The sequence below is a fragment of the Spinacia oleracea genome, chromosome 1, assembly GCF_020520425.1.
Source record: "Spinacia oleracea cultivar Varoflay chromosome 1, BTI_SOV_V1, whole genome shotgun sequence".
Taxonomy (NCBI): Eukaryota; Viridiplantae; Streptophyta; class Magnoliopsida; order Caryophyllales; family Amaranthaceae; genus Spinacia; species Spinacia oleracea.
Window position 1 is genome coordinate 131,364,548 of NC_079487.1, and position 12,381 is coordinate 131,376,928.

The 12,381-nt window shown below is 38.5% G+C and overlaps 1 protein-coding gene across 5 annotated transcripts; it reads right to left on the reverse strand.

The window, feature by feature from the left end:
• Position 1: 1 nt before the first annotated feature.
• Positions 2 to 10,640, reverse strand: LOC110804308 (uncharacterized). Of its 5 annotated transcripts, none has more exons than XM_056828908.1 (12): positions 10,215 to 10,640; positions 9,919 to 10,082; positions 9,305 to 9,498; positions 9,036 to 9,218; positions 8,822 to 8,921; positions 8,704 to 8,734; positions 6,880 to 6,922; positions 6,620 to 6,772; positions 3,707 to 5,894; positions 2,238 to 3,603; positions 1,684 to 1,767; positions 2 to 373 (listed from the first exon to the last, which is right to left on the reverse strand). In XM_056828908.1, the coding sequence occupies exons 3-12, from the start codon at positions 9,361 to 9,363 to the stop codon at positions 309 to 311; spliced, it is 4,272 nt and encodes a 1,423-aa protein (XP_056684886.1). In that variant the 5' UTR covers positions 9,364 to 9,498; positions 9,919 to 10,082; positions 10,215 to 10,640; the 3' UTR covers positions 2 to 308. The 5 variants fall into 5 exon arrangements, with proteins under 5 accessions (XP_056684886.1, XP_021865575.2, XP_056684890.1 ...); XM_022009883.2 differs by having other exon boundaries at positions 10,211 to 10,640; XM_056828912.1 differs by having other exon boundaries at positions 9,305 to 9,420; positions 9,919 to 10,640.
• Positions 10,641 to 12,381: the final 1,741 nt, after the last annotated feature.

The window sequence follows — 12,381 nt, forward strand, 5'->3', positions numbered from 1 at the left end:
GGAAGAAGAAAGAATGCTGTGGGCACTACCAAAAATCACAGTATCATTCCGCCAATAGGCAACTGTTCAACCATTACAAATATACAACATATCTTGAAACCAAACTACATTTTGGTATCAAAACCAACAATAGATGCTGTACCTTAATTCCATTTACCTCAAGATTTCCCGAACTACTTCGTATGTTTTATGCTTCTCATTCTTTACATTCTATCCTCTCTTGAGATGATTCGAACCATTGCAACAATCTTCAACCTTCAAGTAATTCTCTATGCTTTGCCTTTAAATGTGTTGATTGTAAAGAATTATTATCTGGGCTTTGACTCAGTTCCTTTGCTCCGGAAATTTGAAAGCGAGAAGAATGATTTTGGGGCTGAAAAACACGAAACCAATCTCAGTCGCGTTATATTCTGCAACTTCACGCAGCTCAACAGGTCTATCAGGGTCTGCAGCCCAAAAGTGAAAACAGAAACCAAACGAAGAACTAAAACAGGGAAAACCCTATCCTCTACAATTCATAGTATTGGCAGAGTCAATACACAGCCACTACTGAATTATTATCTCAATGCTCCTCCATTAGATGTACGGAGTAGTTCCTAACTGCCCTAGCAGGCTAGCACATTAAAGATCCGTTTGGTAGGATGTAAAATGTTTTTACGGAAAACGATTTTCTCCTTTTCAATCATTTTACATTGTTTGATTTAGCAAAGGATGGAAAACAATTTTCCATAACTCCCTCAAAGGTGGAAAAAACTTTTCCATTTGAAAAGGAGGGAAACCACTTTTCCACCTTTTCTCCTTACCTTCCTCTCACTTCTTCCCCTCAATCTTCACCATCCTATCCCATTTTCTTTTAAGGAACCAAACAAAGGAAAACTAGTTTGGAATTGTCTTTTCTCTTGGAAAATGTTTTCCATGGAAAATCATTTCACATTGAAAACGTTTTACACCTAGCCAAATGGAGCCTAAATACAAACGTGCAGAATAAGTTTAACAAGAATTTGAAGGTTCATGAGAAGGGGTGAGATGGCAAAAGAAGTCATCGATCTACTCCGTTTTTCTGTCATTTCAAGATGAAAAAAGGAGGCTGACTGGTTGCCTGCTTTAATCAATTTGAACAGAGTGAATCAGCTCTAAGGCATTTTAGATGCAAGCTTAACATACAGTCACTAGATGCTTTATCCTATGTCACTCATTCAGAAAAGATTTCATGAACTTCAGTCACATTCGTTTCAATTCTCTACCATAGTAGCTGTACTATTTCTGAGGCCTGTAGCTTTACTAAAGTAATTGCTATAGCCAGTTCTCAAATCAATTTGCTGAACCACCCCACACAAGTGGTCATGTCCACAACATTTCCCAATTCTCACCTTAAACAACCAACCCCAACAAACAAGAATCAGATAATAGTTATGTTATGAGATAAGTCTGATCCTAAGGTAACAAAACCCTGCAGAGGGAGAAGAAAGAATAGCACATGGAGCAAAAACAAGTTTAGAAAAAGCACTGGCACCGTAGCAAGATGAACAGAATTAATTTCATGCACTAAAAGTTACTCAACTTAATAGAAGGGTGCAATACTAGAAAATGATTTGAGCGTGGCAACTAAAGAGAGCCCATAAACTGATCTAACTATAAATTCTAAAGCAACGATAAATGAATATGGAGGATTCAAGAATAGACCTTTCATAGAGCTTCCAGACAGATGTTCATCCCTAAATTTGAAATTTGCTGCCGGTGTTGGGATTGAACTTTGTAATGATTGAACTGCAACAGAACAGATATTTATAGTTACACCTTGAATTCCTAACATAATTTTCTTTAAATCTTAGAATTAAACAAAACAGAACAGACATGTTGATCGCTTGATACTAAATCAGAAAACAAGAAAAATGAACACAGAAACTTTGAAACTCACATTTATAGCAATCATAAATAAATAAATCAAAGTTAATTTTGAGTAGATTTCAAAATTCTTGCACGAAAGAAGCTCAAGAAGTAGAGATATACGAAGTATATATAGCACGCCAGCTCAGTAGCAGAAATTTAATCCTAAAGAATAGAAACAACAGACAAAATATAACAAAATTCAGAATATTTGGTACATAGGTTTCAATAGTTGTTTGTATCAACTCAGCCAGCAAGCAAACAAAACGAAATGCAAACAACATATCATAAAAGGACTAATTGATATTTCAAAACTGGCAGGGTAATAGTGAAAGAGAAACACAAATCACCTTGGTCATTGAACAGGTCATTATCGTTGAATCCCTCATCAGAATTGTGACTATGTGAGAATCCCATTCTCGACTTTCTTAAATCTTCTGATGATCGATTAGCAAGATCTCTTCCATCTTCAGTATCATCATCTCCTTCAGATGTAGTTGCAGAGATCCAGTCTGCCAGGCTCTCAGTACAACGGTTCTTCCTTCCAAACTTTAGGAATCGCTTTAAACCTTTTGTCATGTCCTTGCGTGCCAAGCTATGTGATGAGTCACCAACAATTGGTTTCTGTGTAGCTCCCCACTTTTTTCTCATTCTAGCAGCTTCAGCATCAGTCTGTGTTAGAGAGTGGAAGTTCCAAGATGCGGGGCTCCCAATTGGTGAGTCAGACGCATCAATGTCCGAGATTTCATGTGAAAAGGAAAACGGGTTGTGTACACGTGAGTTCCAAGACCCAGGGCTTCCCCCTGGCGAGTCCTGCATGGATCCCATGGAACGAAAAAAGGAAGACATTGAAGAAGGTAAGTCAGTGGCAGAAGCAGGGCCTGCCTGGGAAAGACTACCAAGAGCATTGCTGTCACCAAACCCAGAATTTTCTGACTTGTCAGATTCCTGGCTCAATCTTCCTTTACTGTTGTCCATGTCAGCAGATTCTACCCCTACTGTGGTTTCAAACTCATCCTCTTCGTCTTTGGCTACATCTGTCATCTCTTCTGTTTCAAAACTCTCATTGTCAAAATCATGTCCATTTCCCAATACCTCAACCATCATTGAAGCTTTTGATCTACCCATACCAGAGATATGTCCAACGCCACTACCTTTTCTTGGAAAAGCCTTTGATTCTATATCCTTAGAGAAATTATGATAGTCCTCATTCTCCTCTTTACCATGTTTTGAAGGCTTGGAAACAGCATCTTCAAAATCATCGGAATTACGAGAATCATTCAACTCCATGGGATTAGCTGTGCCCTTTCTCGAGGAGTGAGGCCGCCGTGGCTTTTCTTCATTGACAAGTAGCAAATCTTCACTTACACTCTTTTTACGAGCATGGTTTCTTCCTTGAGGACGGACTGGTTTACTTCCTGCAGAAGATGGCTTTGTGTTTTCCTTCCGTAAATCAGAGAAATTAGGAACTGACTGTGCCAGAGGGTTATCATAAGGCATCCTTCGTCTTCCTGCAGCAGAATTAGAAGCTTTCCCAGAATACCGAGTAGGTGCTGCGGAGTTACGGGGTGTAGTTGATGCTGTACTTTTGCTCGGTATAACTTTTTTGTTTTGTACACTTCTAGAAGAGGAATCCCCCGAATATGTCTCACTGAACTTTTTGCCAACAAACTCAGTTTGATCTTCATCATCATCGCTCATTAAAGAGTCAATAGGCTGATTAGGAAAAACAAAAAACGGGTGAAATATTGAAAAATCATTAAATAGGAACACATCCCCTTTGCCAGAGATTTCAAGTAAATTTGTATGAAGTACTTACAGCATGCGTGATGCATACCTGCTCTCTCTTCAATGCTGATCGGACATTGGATGATCTCAATTTCTCTGACCGCCGACGGGCATCATAAGCCGAATTCCTCTTGTCTGCAGAACTTGCCAACTTGACCTTCATCTCAGCTCTGCTTTTTTCGAGACTATCTTGCATTGCTTTCAACTTAGATTCTTTTTCAGGCCTTTTTAAGCTCCAGTCTTCCCTTAATTTGGCATCCCTCTTCTGCATATACTTCTGATATAATTTCCCTCTAGAATCATCTGAAAAGCCGAGGCTGTAAACGTTTTGCTTTGGTGTGACATCATATTCCCGATTATCTACATTTTTCATCAATGGAGTAGAAGTGTTCCTCTCCTTGTTACCAGAACCTGCAGAATGCTCAGCCTCTAACTTCACGGTAGTCGTCTGGACAGGAGAAGCCTCCATCACAGGCTTTCTACTGACGGAAGCCATTTCCTGCTCCGTGGACATATCAACAGGCCTCGTTCTCCGAGCAGAATTTGATTGATCGACAGGAGCACGAAGTTTGTGCTCGGCAAACAGCTTTTCAAGCTCATTTGCCTTCAATTTAAGCTCAGCATTCAGCCCCAGATTAACTTTTGACTGCCTTACTCTCTGAACCTGATCTACAGGAAGTGAAGATGTTGAAGAAGAAAATTCCTGATAATCAATTGCACTTTTCCCGGTTGAACCCTGCTGGACTCCAGTACCACTCTCTTCCAATCTAGCCCCGGACTTCTTCATTTGATCAAAAGAAGAACCATGTCCTTGAAACTTTCCTCTATACGAACCAGAATTTTCCATTTGTGTTAATAAACTGTCAGCCTGCTTCTCAAATGTATCAGTGTCTTTCCTTCTAGCTTCATCAGCTTCAACCCCTGCAGATCTCCACCTAGGTTGAGCAGGCATGGAATCCGCCTCACCTCCTTTGTTTTGAATAACAGCTTGTGAATGAACTTCAGAGGCTGATGATCCCGACGCAGCTTCAACTGTTCTCCTATGAGAAGTCCTGTAAGTTGATCTAGGAACCTGTTGATCCCTCACCCGCTCATCCCCAGTCTCACCTTGTAGACCACCGGAATTGCCGTCAAATGCAGATGCAGATGCCCCAAAGTTATTCCCTATGTCTTCATGTGGATTGCTTCCACCACCCGGAGAACTCTTAACCTTCTCCTCTGTGGCTGTCTGACCACAGGAACCAAAGTGATCTCTTTTCCCAGGCCGAGATCTAATCTGAGTCTGAGTCAGAATAGAAGATGGCTGGTTTTCCAACCCAAATTCTTCACCCTTGCCAAAAGGCGTCACAGTTGAATGAACCCCTCCACAACTCTTTTGATCATTCAATCCCACACTTTCTGATGATCTCCCTGAGAAAGAAGCGATTTTAGAATTTGCCTCAGCTGTCAGAGACTCCTCTAAACCAGATAAAACAGGAGATTGGGAGCCAAATTTCGGTGCTACTGGCAGCTTAGATTCCTTAACCCCCTCTTCCGCCTTTAAATCACTCTTATCCTTAGATTTTGGAGGGAAAACAGGATGGGGCATAGAAATGGACACGGGTGTAGGAGTATTAGCGTTGCTGTCAGGCTCTTTCCTCTCCCCACTAACATCAATACTCATGTCACTTGCACCACTCCATCTCCGCAAAACGGCCTTGTCAGTTGAAGAAGCAACGTCGGAGGACAGTCGACGGAGCTCCGGTTTTGCCCCGCCAGAAGAAACAGTAGTAGGGGAGGGGGAAATATCCTTCTGAGCCTTAGTCTCAAACATACTTATTCTTTCTTGCACGCTGAGCCGTCTGGTGAGTTGAGGTGTCTTAGTTGACGTGGAGGGGGGTGAATCTGACTCGGTCGTTGAGTTACAAGCAGAAGTGGTAGCTTTGTCTTTTTCAATGCCCTTGTCTTTTGCACTTTCTCTCTCCTCTTTGTCATCAACAGGGCTAGGACTGGGCTCCCTAGAAAAGCGGCGTAAAGGGAAGGTGACCTTGGTGGTACTGGTGGTGGGAAAGGGGGAGAGCTTGGGTTGGTCATCGGAGGGTTCATCAAGGGACATATCGGAGCTGCAGGAGGAACGGAGGGCAAGTTCGGAAGAGGACTTCCATGTTGATGATGGTTGGTCGTTGATGAAGAGGTCAGCACGTCGCTGAGAGAGGGTGATGAATTTGCTGCAAGCTTCACTGCATCAAAATGTGGTTTTGTCAAACGGACTAGTCAACAATTACTGAAGGTCAAATGTCTCACTTTGCAGGGAATGAAGTACATGTGTATTGAGAAGACGGCATGCAGGATAAGATTATTTAATTGCTACACAAATTATTTTTTAAAAATATATATTTACAGTAAAGTATGAGGTATATCTGCAAAGGTTAGATTTACAATTTTGTAATGTAGGATGAGTTCAACTGAAAAAACTACATTCTCCCCTTCAATATTTTACTCCACCAATCCCCTTAATTATTGGTAAACCAATATCAATCATATTAATGACAACGAGCGCATGAAGCTTAAAAAAGTGTAGATCCCTAAAATGCCGGATATTAATTTTTAGGATTAGATTTATTGCAGTTAATGTCAACAGAAGATGGAAAAGTTGCAAAAACAAAAACAATCATGGAAATCTTGTGTCCCACTAGAATTTCCTTAGGTCCCCATCGAAAACCAAACAGGAGGAACTGGAAAACAGTTCTGCTCGGACTGCTCCTTCGCAGTTGTACTTTTTAAATTCAACACCTGTTTCGCCAAACGGGGTCCTAGTCCATTCTCCATTGTGATCAGTTGACTACACTTGTTTCACAAATCCCTATCCCTTTCCTTCCGCTTTTATTTTAGGCTTTTAACTTCAACAGGGGGTTTGGAAAAGATGCAGGCAAGATACACTTGGGAACTCTAAATCACAAATTACCTGAGGCGGTGAGCGCCAAAGCGATAAGCAAAGAGCTGTAATTCTGAGATCGTTTCAGGATTGAAACCAGCAGCAGAGGCACGGGCATTAGCTGTAGTCAAGTCCTCCTTAACTGCAGCAAGCCGCACATCAATGGCTCTTAGGAGCTCCTTCCTGAAAACGTATGAGAAATCAGGGAGATTGTCACAGAGATTATGTTTAAACATTGAATCATTGCAAATTTGCAATCGACATCCGTATATTAAAGTAGAAAAGTTTACTTTGTGGCATCGGATGCCGCAGAAGCTCCTGTTCCATCCCCCCCTGTGACATCAAGGAATCCAGTTATTAGAAAAATTTGCCAATCATATTCCATTTACAGTAACAACAAAAGGCAAATTTGTAATATCAAATGAACAATAGTCAGAAGAGAAACAGCAATTAGTCACATCAATAAATATTTGCCGGCTAGGCAAGAACCACTTGAAGAGAAACAAAAGTGTGCAAGTGCTTTTAAAACTTGGAGGTCTGGAACTAGCTGAAACATACCAACAGAAATATCACATCATATAATTTTTTTTTAAAACCGATTCACCGGTGTTACGGGTGGGGTTTAGCGGGTCCAACTCCAAACTTTGAATACCAAGTCAAAAGAATGTCAACATACATAACTCAATATCAGGCAGAACTAGCAACATAACAAAATTCATGGTTCTTTCCCCAAGAAAACCCTGGCCTATTTGGTCAGTACAACCTTGAGAATTAGGACTAACTGGCCCTCGCCAAAATTTGAACCCTTTACCCAATGGAAATTCTGGCATGACAAGATGAGAACACACTAAGATGAGAAAAAATTGACAGCATGTACTGTTTCCCGCATAGAATAACTAAATAACTTACAAGGAAAAATACAGGCAACAACTTTTATTTCATATACGCAAGCAAACTGCTGGAATGTCTCGGGTATCTTTGGTTACCCAATGATTGAAAAGACTTGCTTTGCTACCAACTCTCACTTTCTATCCTATTTGGAAGGTACATATACCAAATTTGGAAATAACCACTAAAGGAAAGCAAATAATATGAGGACTCACACCAATGCTAAAGTAAACAAGAAAATATATTGAATAAACACAGCATATTCAAAGTTAATTCCAGGCCAAGCCGGTATAAAATAGGGTCAGTTTTAAGCAACTTGATCCTAATAGGTAAATGATCTTCAAATTCCAAATCAAGATATAACGATCTCAATTCTCAATTTTCATCCAGGAGATAGATTTATGTAGCACTGCTGGTCAAGTATTCTACTTCAAGTCTTCAACTCGAACTGCATCGATTTCGCTTTCATGGTCAATTCTTCTTCTAGTTCACTCGGGTACGAGTCGTAGCATCCTAGTAGTGTAAGAATATTCCTTGATACAATGCAAGATATGAATATTCCATAATAGCTCCCGCAAACAATAATGTTACCCATTAAGCATTGCCCAGTTAAAAGTAAAAACTAATTTGATTGCATATTGAGCAATAGGTTTTGGAGCAGCTGAGTTATTTTACTGAACCTAAATGTTGGTATTCGGAAATTTAGTAATAAACCCAGATTTACAAGTAAGAGCTATGTTTTGTAAAAGCTATGGAAACCAGCTTTTTTAGTGCAGTATTTTCCAGAAGCTACCATGATTAGCTTTCACATAGTCTTCTTCTAGTTGTTTTACTACTTCATCAGCTAGTTCTGCGACTTCTGCAAAAAACCTACATCAAATAACTATTTTGAAAACTAACCTCTATTGGCAAAATTTAACCATGAACACCTAGTTGGCCCCTGTAACCTACTACAACACCTAGGTTTACAAAAAATCTAACTGCTCTTAACCTCACCCTCGGAAATCCCAAACAACTCTTTAATGCTACCCTACTAACTTCACAGATATAGAACGTGATGGTAAGCTTACATGATTGAAGGCCATGGTTAAACAAACATCACAATAGAAAGAAACTAAATTACAAACCAGGATTCCAAAATAAGTTAATCCATGCGATAGATTCTGTTTTGCACTCCGAAGGAAATATGAAAAGTAAAAAATAAAAGCATATACAAATGAGCATACCTGATGCACTAGACTGATCATCACTTGCTCCCTGAAATCAAAACATTGCTAACTCAGTAAATCAAATTGAAGATAAATAACCCAGATGCAAGGTGCAACAAGAATGACATTAGAAAACCTGTGAGTAGATTCTGCGAGCTGCTTCTAACTGGGACATCTCTGCATCAAATGTGTTGACCATTTCCAGAACCTCGGGTGTGCCAACAAAACGAACAAACCTGAAAGTTATAAGTTATAGATATCAAAAAGATATACTTGCCAATAATAGAACAAGAAAAGAAGTGTTTTCTAAGCTATAAGTCACAAAGTATTCCTGAAAGCAACATGCTAACCTCTCAAGAGTCCCCTTTGTAAACCATGTTTCTGCATTTTTATATCTGTCAACCTCAAGTTTAATTGACTTCACAGCCAATGCAACTTGCTCTTCTGCAACCTTCAAGTGAGTAACATAAGGCTTTACAAGTCCTGATGCCAGCTTCTCCGTGGTGCCATCATAAGAAACAAATAACTCACAGCTGCAAACCAAACATTGACAAAAAAAAAGCATGTAAACCCAATCAATTACACTACTTCCACAAATCATTGCAAAGTAAATCCTTACCGTGACCGTTTAGGAGACAATTGAAATACAGCATAATCAAGTGGCACATCTGATGACATTTTCCTCTTTTCAACACAGCAGCACTCACCCTACTGCCCCTTTCAACTTCTAAAATCCTGGCCTCGCAATCATACGTAGGTACATTGCACAAAGCAACCCCGGTTATTCAGTGCTTAACATAGATAACTCTACACCTGAATGAGAAATCCCAACTAACCTTCAGCTAAACTCAAAACAAACTAGTAATTAATCCTATCCCATAATTCCAAATCAATGCCAATATAGTACCAAATTAAAACTTCAGTCAACACTTAATGTAGACTCCAAACAAGTCCATAACTTAACTTACAAATGTACAATCAAAAATTCAATTTAAAGCTAAATTCACATCAAATCAATCGAGCAGTACTTGAAACACAGTTAAAAACCCCATTTAATTAACAAAAATAGATCCCAATCCCAAAATCAAAAATTGCAAATGCACCAACAAAATTTGGAATTTCAAGTGCTCCTGGATCTGATTCAAGCAACTAAAACCCAATCAAACCCAATCGTAATCTGAGCAAAATGAAAAATACCCAGATAGCAAAAGTACAAGAAAAGTTGAAACTTACCAAAAAGATCTTACAGCTAAGATCTTAAAATATCCAGATTCAGTTCAAATTAGAACACAGCATTTCCTCCACTAAAACACTGAAAACCCCAGTGTTAAAAATGTCAAGCTTTTCTCAATCTAAGCTAATCCAAATCTCTATCCACCAATCAATGTTTATGTGTGCTGCATTAACAGAAGGAGAGAGGAAAAGGAGGTGTTCTTAATTATGTGGGACAATTCAAAAAAAACCCTACAAAATGAGGATGGAAAATTGAAAATACTACTATTACAAAAAAAAATACTATTACTACCCACTGATAGTTTATGCTTTACTCCTTTCTCAAAGTGATCCCCCACACCAAAACACCTCCTTCTTGCTTTCTATGAAGGGTCACTTTCTTTTGCTCTTTCTCTCTCCAACTTTCTCCCTCTAATTACAGAAATACATACCCAGAGATTGTTGTTCTTCAACCCAGAGAAAAACAGAGGGGGAATGATGGGAGGAGAGAGAAAGTAAGTGAGCGAGAGGGAGATTGATTTTTTGGATTTTGGAATGTGGTTTGTGTGTTGTGCAGAGTGAGAGAGAAAAAAAGGGGAAGGTTTTTGGGTTGTTTCACTTGTTTGTTCAAAAATTGAAATGGGTTTGACTATGCTAATTTTATGCTAATTGCTGATTATTACTTTTTGATTATCCACTAAGATTTTTTTACTCAGAGATTACCCAGATTTCTGACTTCTCAGTTCTAGATCTTTATCATTACACATTTACACCCACTGTTGAGAAGTACAAATTTTGTGGATTTTGAGTAAATGCTTTAAAAATGTTCCTTTTGTGCTATAGAGGGGTTTATACTTTATCATGACTTCGTCAGATTAACTTGATGTGCTCATTCAACTAACCTACTTCATAACATGTGTATAAGCTAATTTAAAGAGGTCTTAAAGTTACATGATTGAAATTCAAACTGAGTTATTCTCACTCGAGTATATAAAGTCGGTCCAAAACAACTTATTTTCCAACCTCAAAGTAGAACGAAGTACCAACAAATTTCAAATAGTCATTACCTATATGAATTTGGCCTAGTAGTAAAGATATTACCTTGTAGGTTCAATTCCTACTCGAGGCACTCTGAAAATGAAAATCATTAGTCCTCATCCGTTATCAAAAGGCCTATCCAGCAAGACGCCAACCCAAACAAAGTTTATTCATGTGAGATTTTGGCCACGCAATTCTTCATACCTAAAAAATAAATAATTCAAATAGCCAACTTTACTTTTTAATATTTACTACAAAATAATTATTTCCCTTTTATAATTAAATTCAAGTATATGTACAAATTATGGGCATTGTCTAATTAGATATTTAGATCCAAACTAACAAGTTAAAACTTGAATATGCTTGTTTGGACTTCGTTGAAAATTAGATTTCGACTCATATTCTTAAAATGAATTTATTCAAATTGGATTATATACTATTTGAATTTCAAGCCGAAATCAAAAGTAAACAAATTCTGAGTAAACTCCTGATTGCATTTAGCACATTTCCATTAACAGGATCTCAAACTCCTTAATTTTTAACACTCATTTGGAATAATGTTTTGGATTAAGCCCATATACTTCGTATTGCTATACCAAGTTAGCTATATATATACGTAATATGTATAACGTACGTACTACGAGTACGTTGTAAATAATAAGATACGGAGTATTTAAAACATTTACTCAAACCATCTAGAACGGAGTTTTTTTATTAATAATTTTTGTATACAATTAGGGAAATGGTTCATCATACGTCTGGCATAATTTTGACTCTACCTCGTCTCCAAACAATTACGTTTATACTTTGTTTCTGATGAAATCGAACAAACAATGTGAACAAAGCTTGAGCAATACACAAACAATGGAGCTCATCAACTGTAAACTGAGTTGATGAGGAGAGAATAATTCTTTTATTACTAACTTGCTTAGAGTACAAGCTGATATTATGAAACGTAGTAAATAGAATAATGCTAAGGATAAAACTTATATAGTAGGAGCAATGATGTGCTGTCTCAACCAATCAGAAGAGAGGAGCTTGCTGACAACCAATCAGATATCAACTCACTAACAAACAAACTGCCATGTCAGCATGTCAGTTATGGAATTCAGTTACAAGAGGAATCATCCTGTGTGTGCGTATGCATGACTGCTACTGTGTGGCATCTCTGGTGCAACTATGTCATGCTGTCCAACACCCCCCCTCAAGCTAGGGGTGACAGAGGAAAGTCCTAGCTTGGACAATAAATCATTGAACTGAGGAGAGGGTAAAGCTTTGGTGAACACATCTGCAAGTTGTGAATGTGTAGGCAAATAAGTTAGTTGAATCAAACCTTCCAAAACCTTATCCCTTGTGAAATGGCAATCGATTTCAATGTGTTTAGTTCTCTCATGAAAAACTGGATTCTTGCCTATGTAAATTGCTGATTGATTGTCACAATGTAAA

Coding starts and splice junctions, on each gene's coding strand:
- LOC110804308 (XM_056828908.1), bottom strand. CDS start 9,363: ATGTCATCAGATGTGCCACTTGATTATGCTGTATTTCAATTGTCTCCT. Junction 8,735..8,821: donor CTCGCAGAATCTACTCACAG/GTTTTCTAATGT, acceptor TTTTGATTTCAG/GGAGCAAGTGATGATCAGTC. Junction 374..1,683: donor GTCTGGAAGCTCTATGAAAG/GTCTATTCTTGA, acceptor CGTGTTTTTCAG/CCCCAAAATCATTCTTCTCG.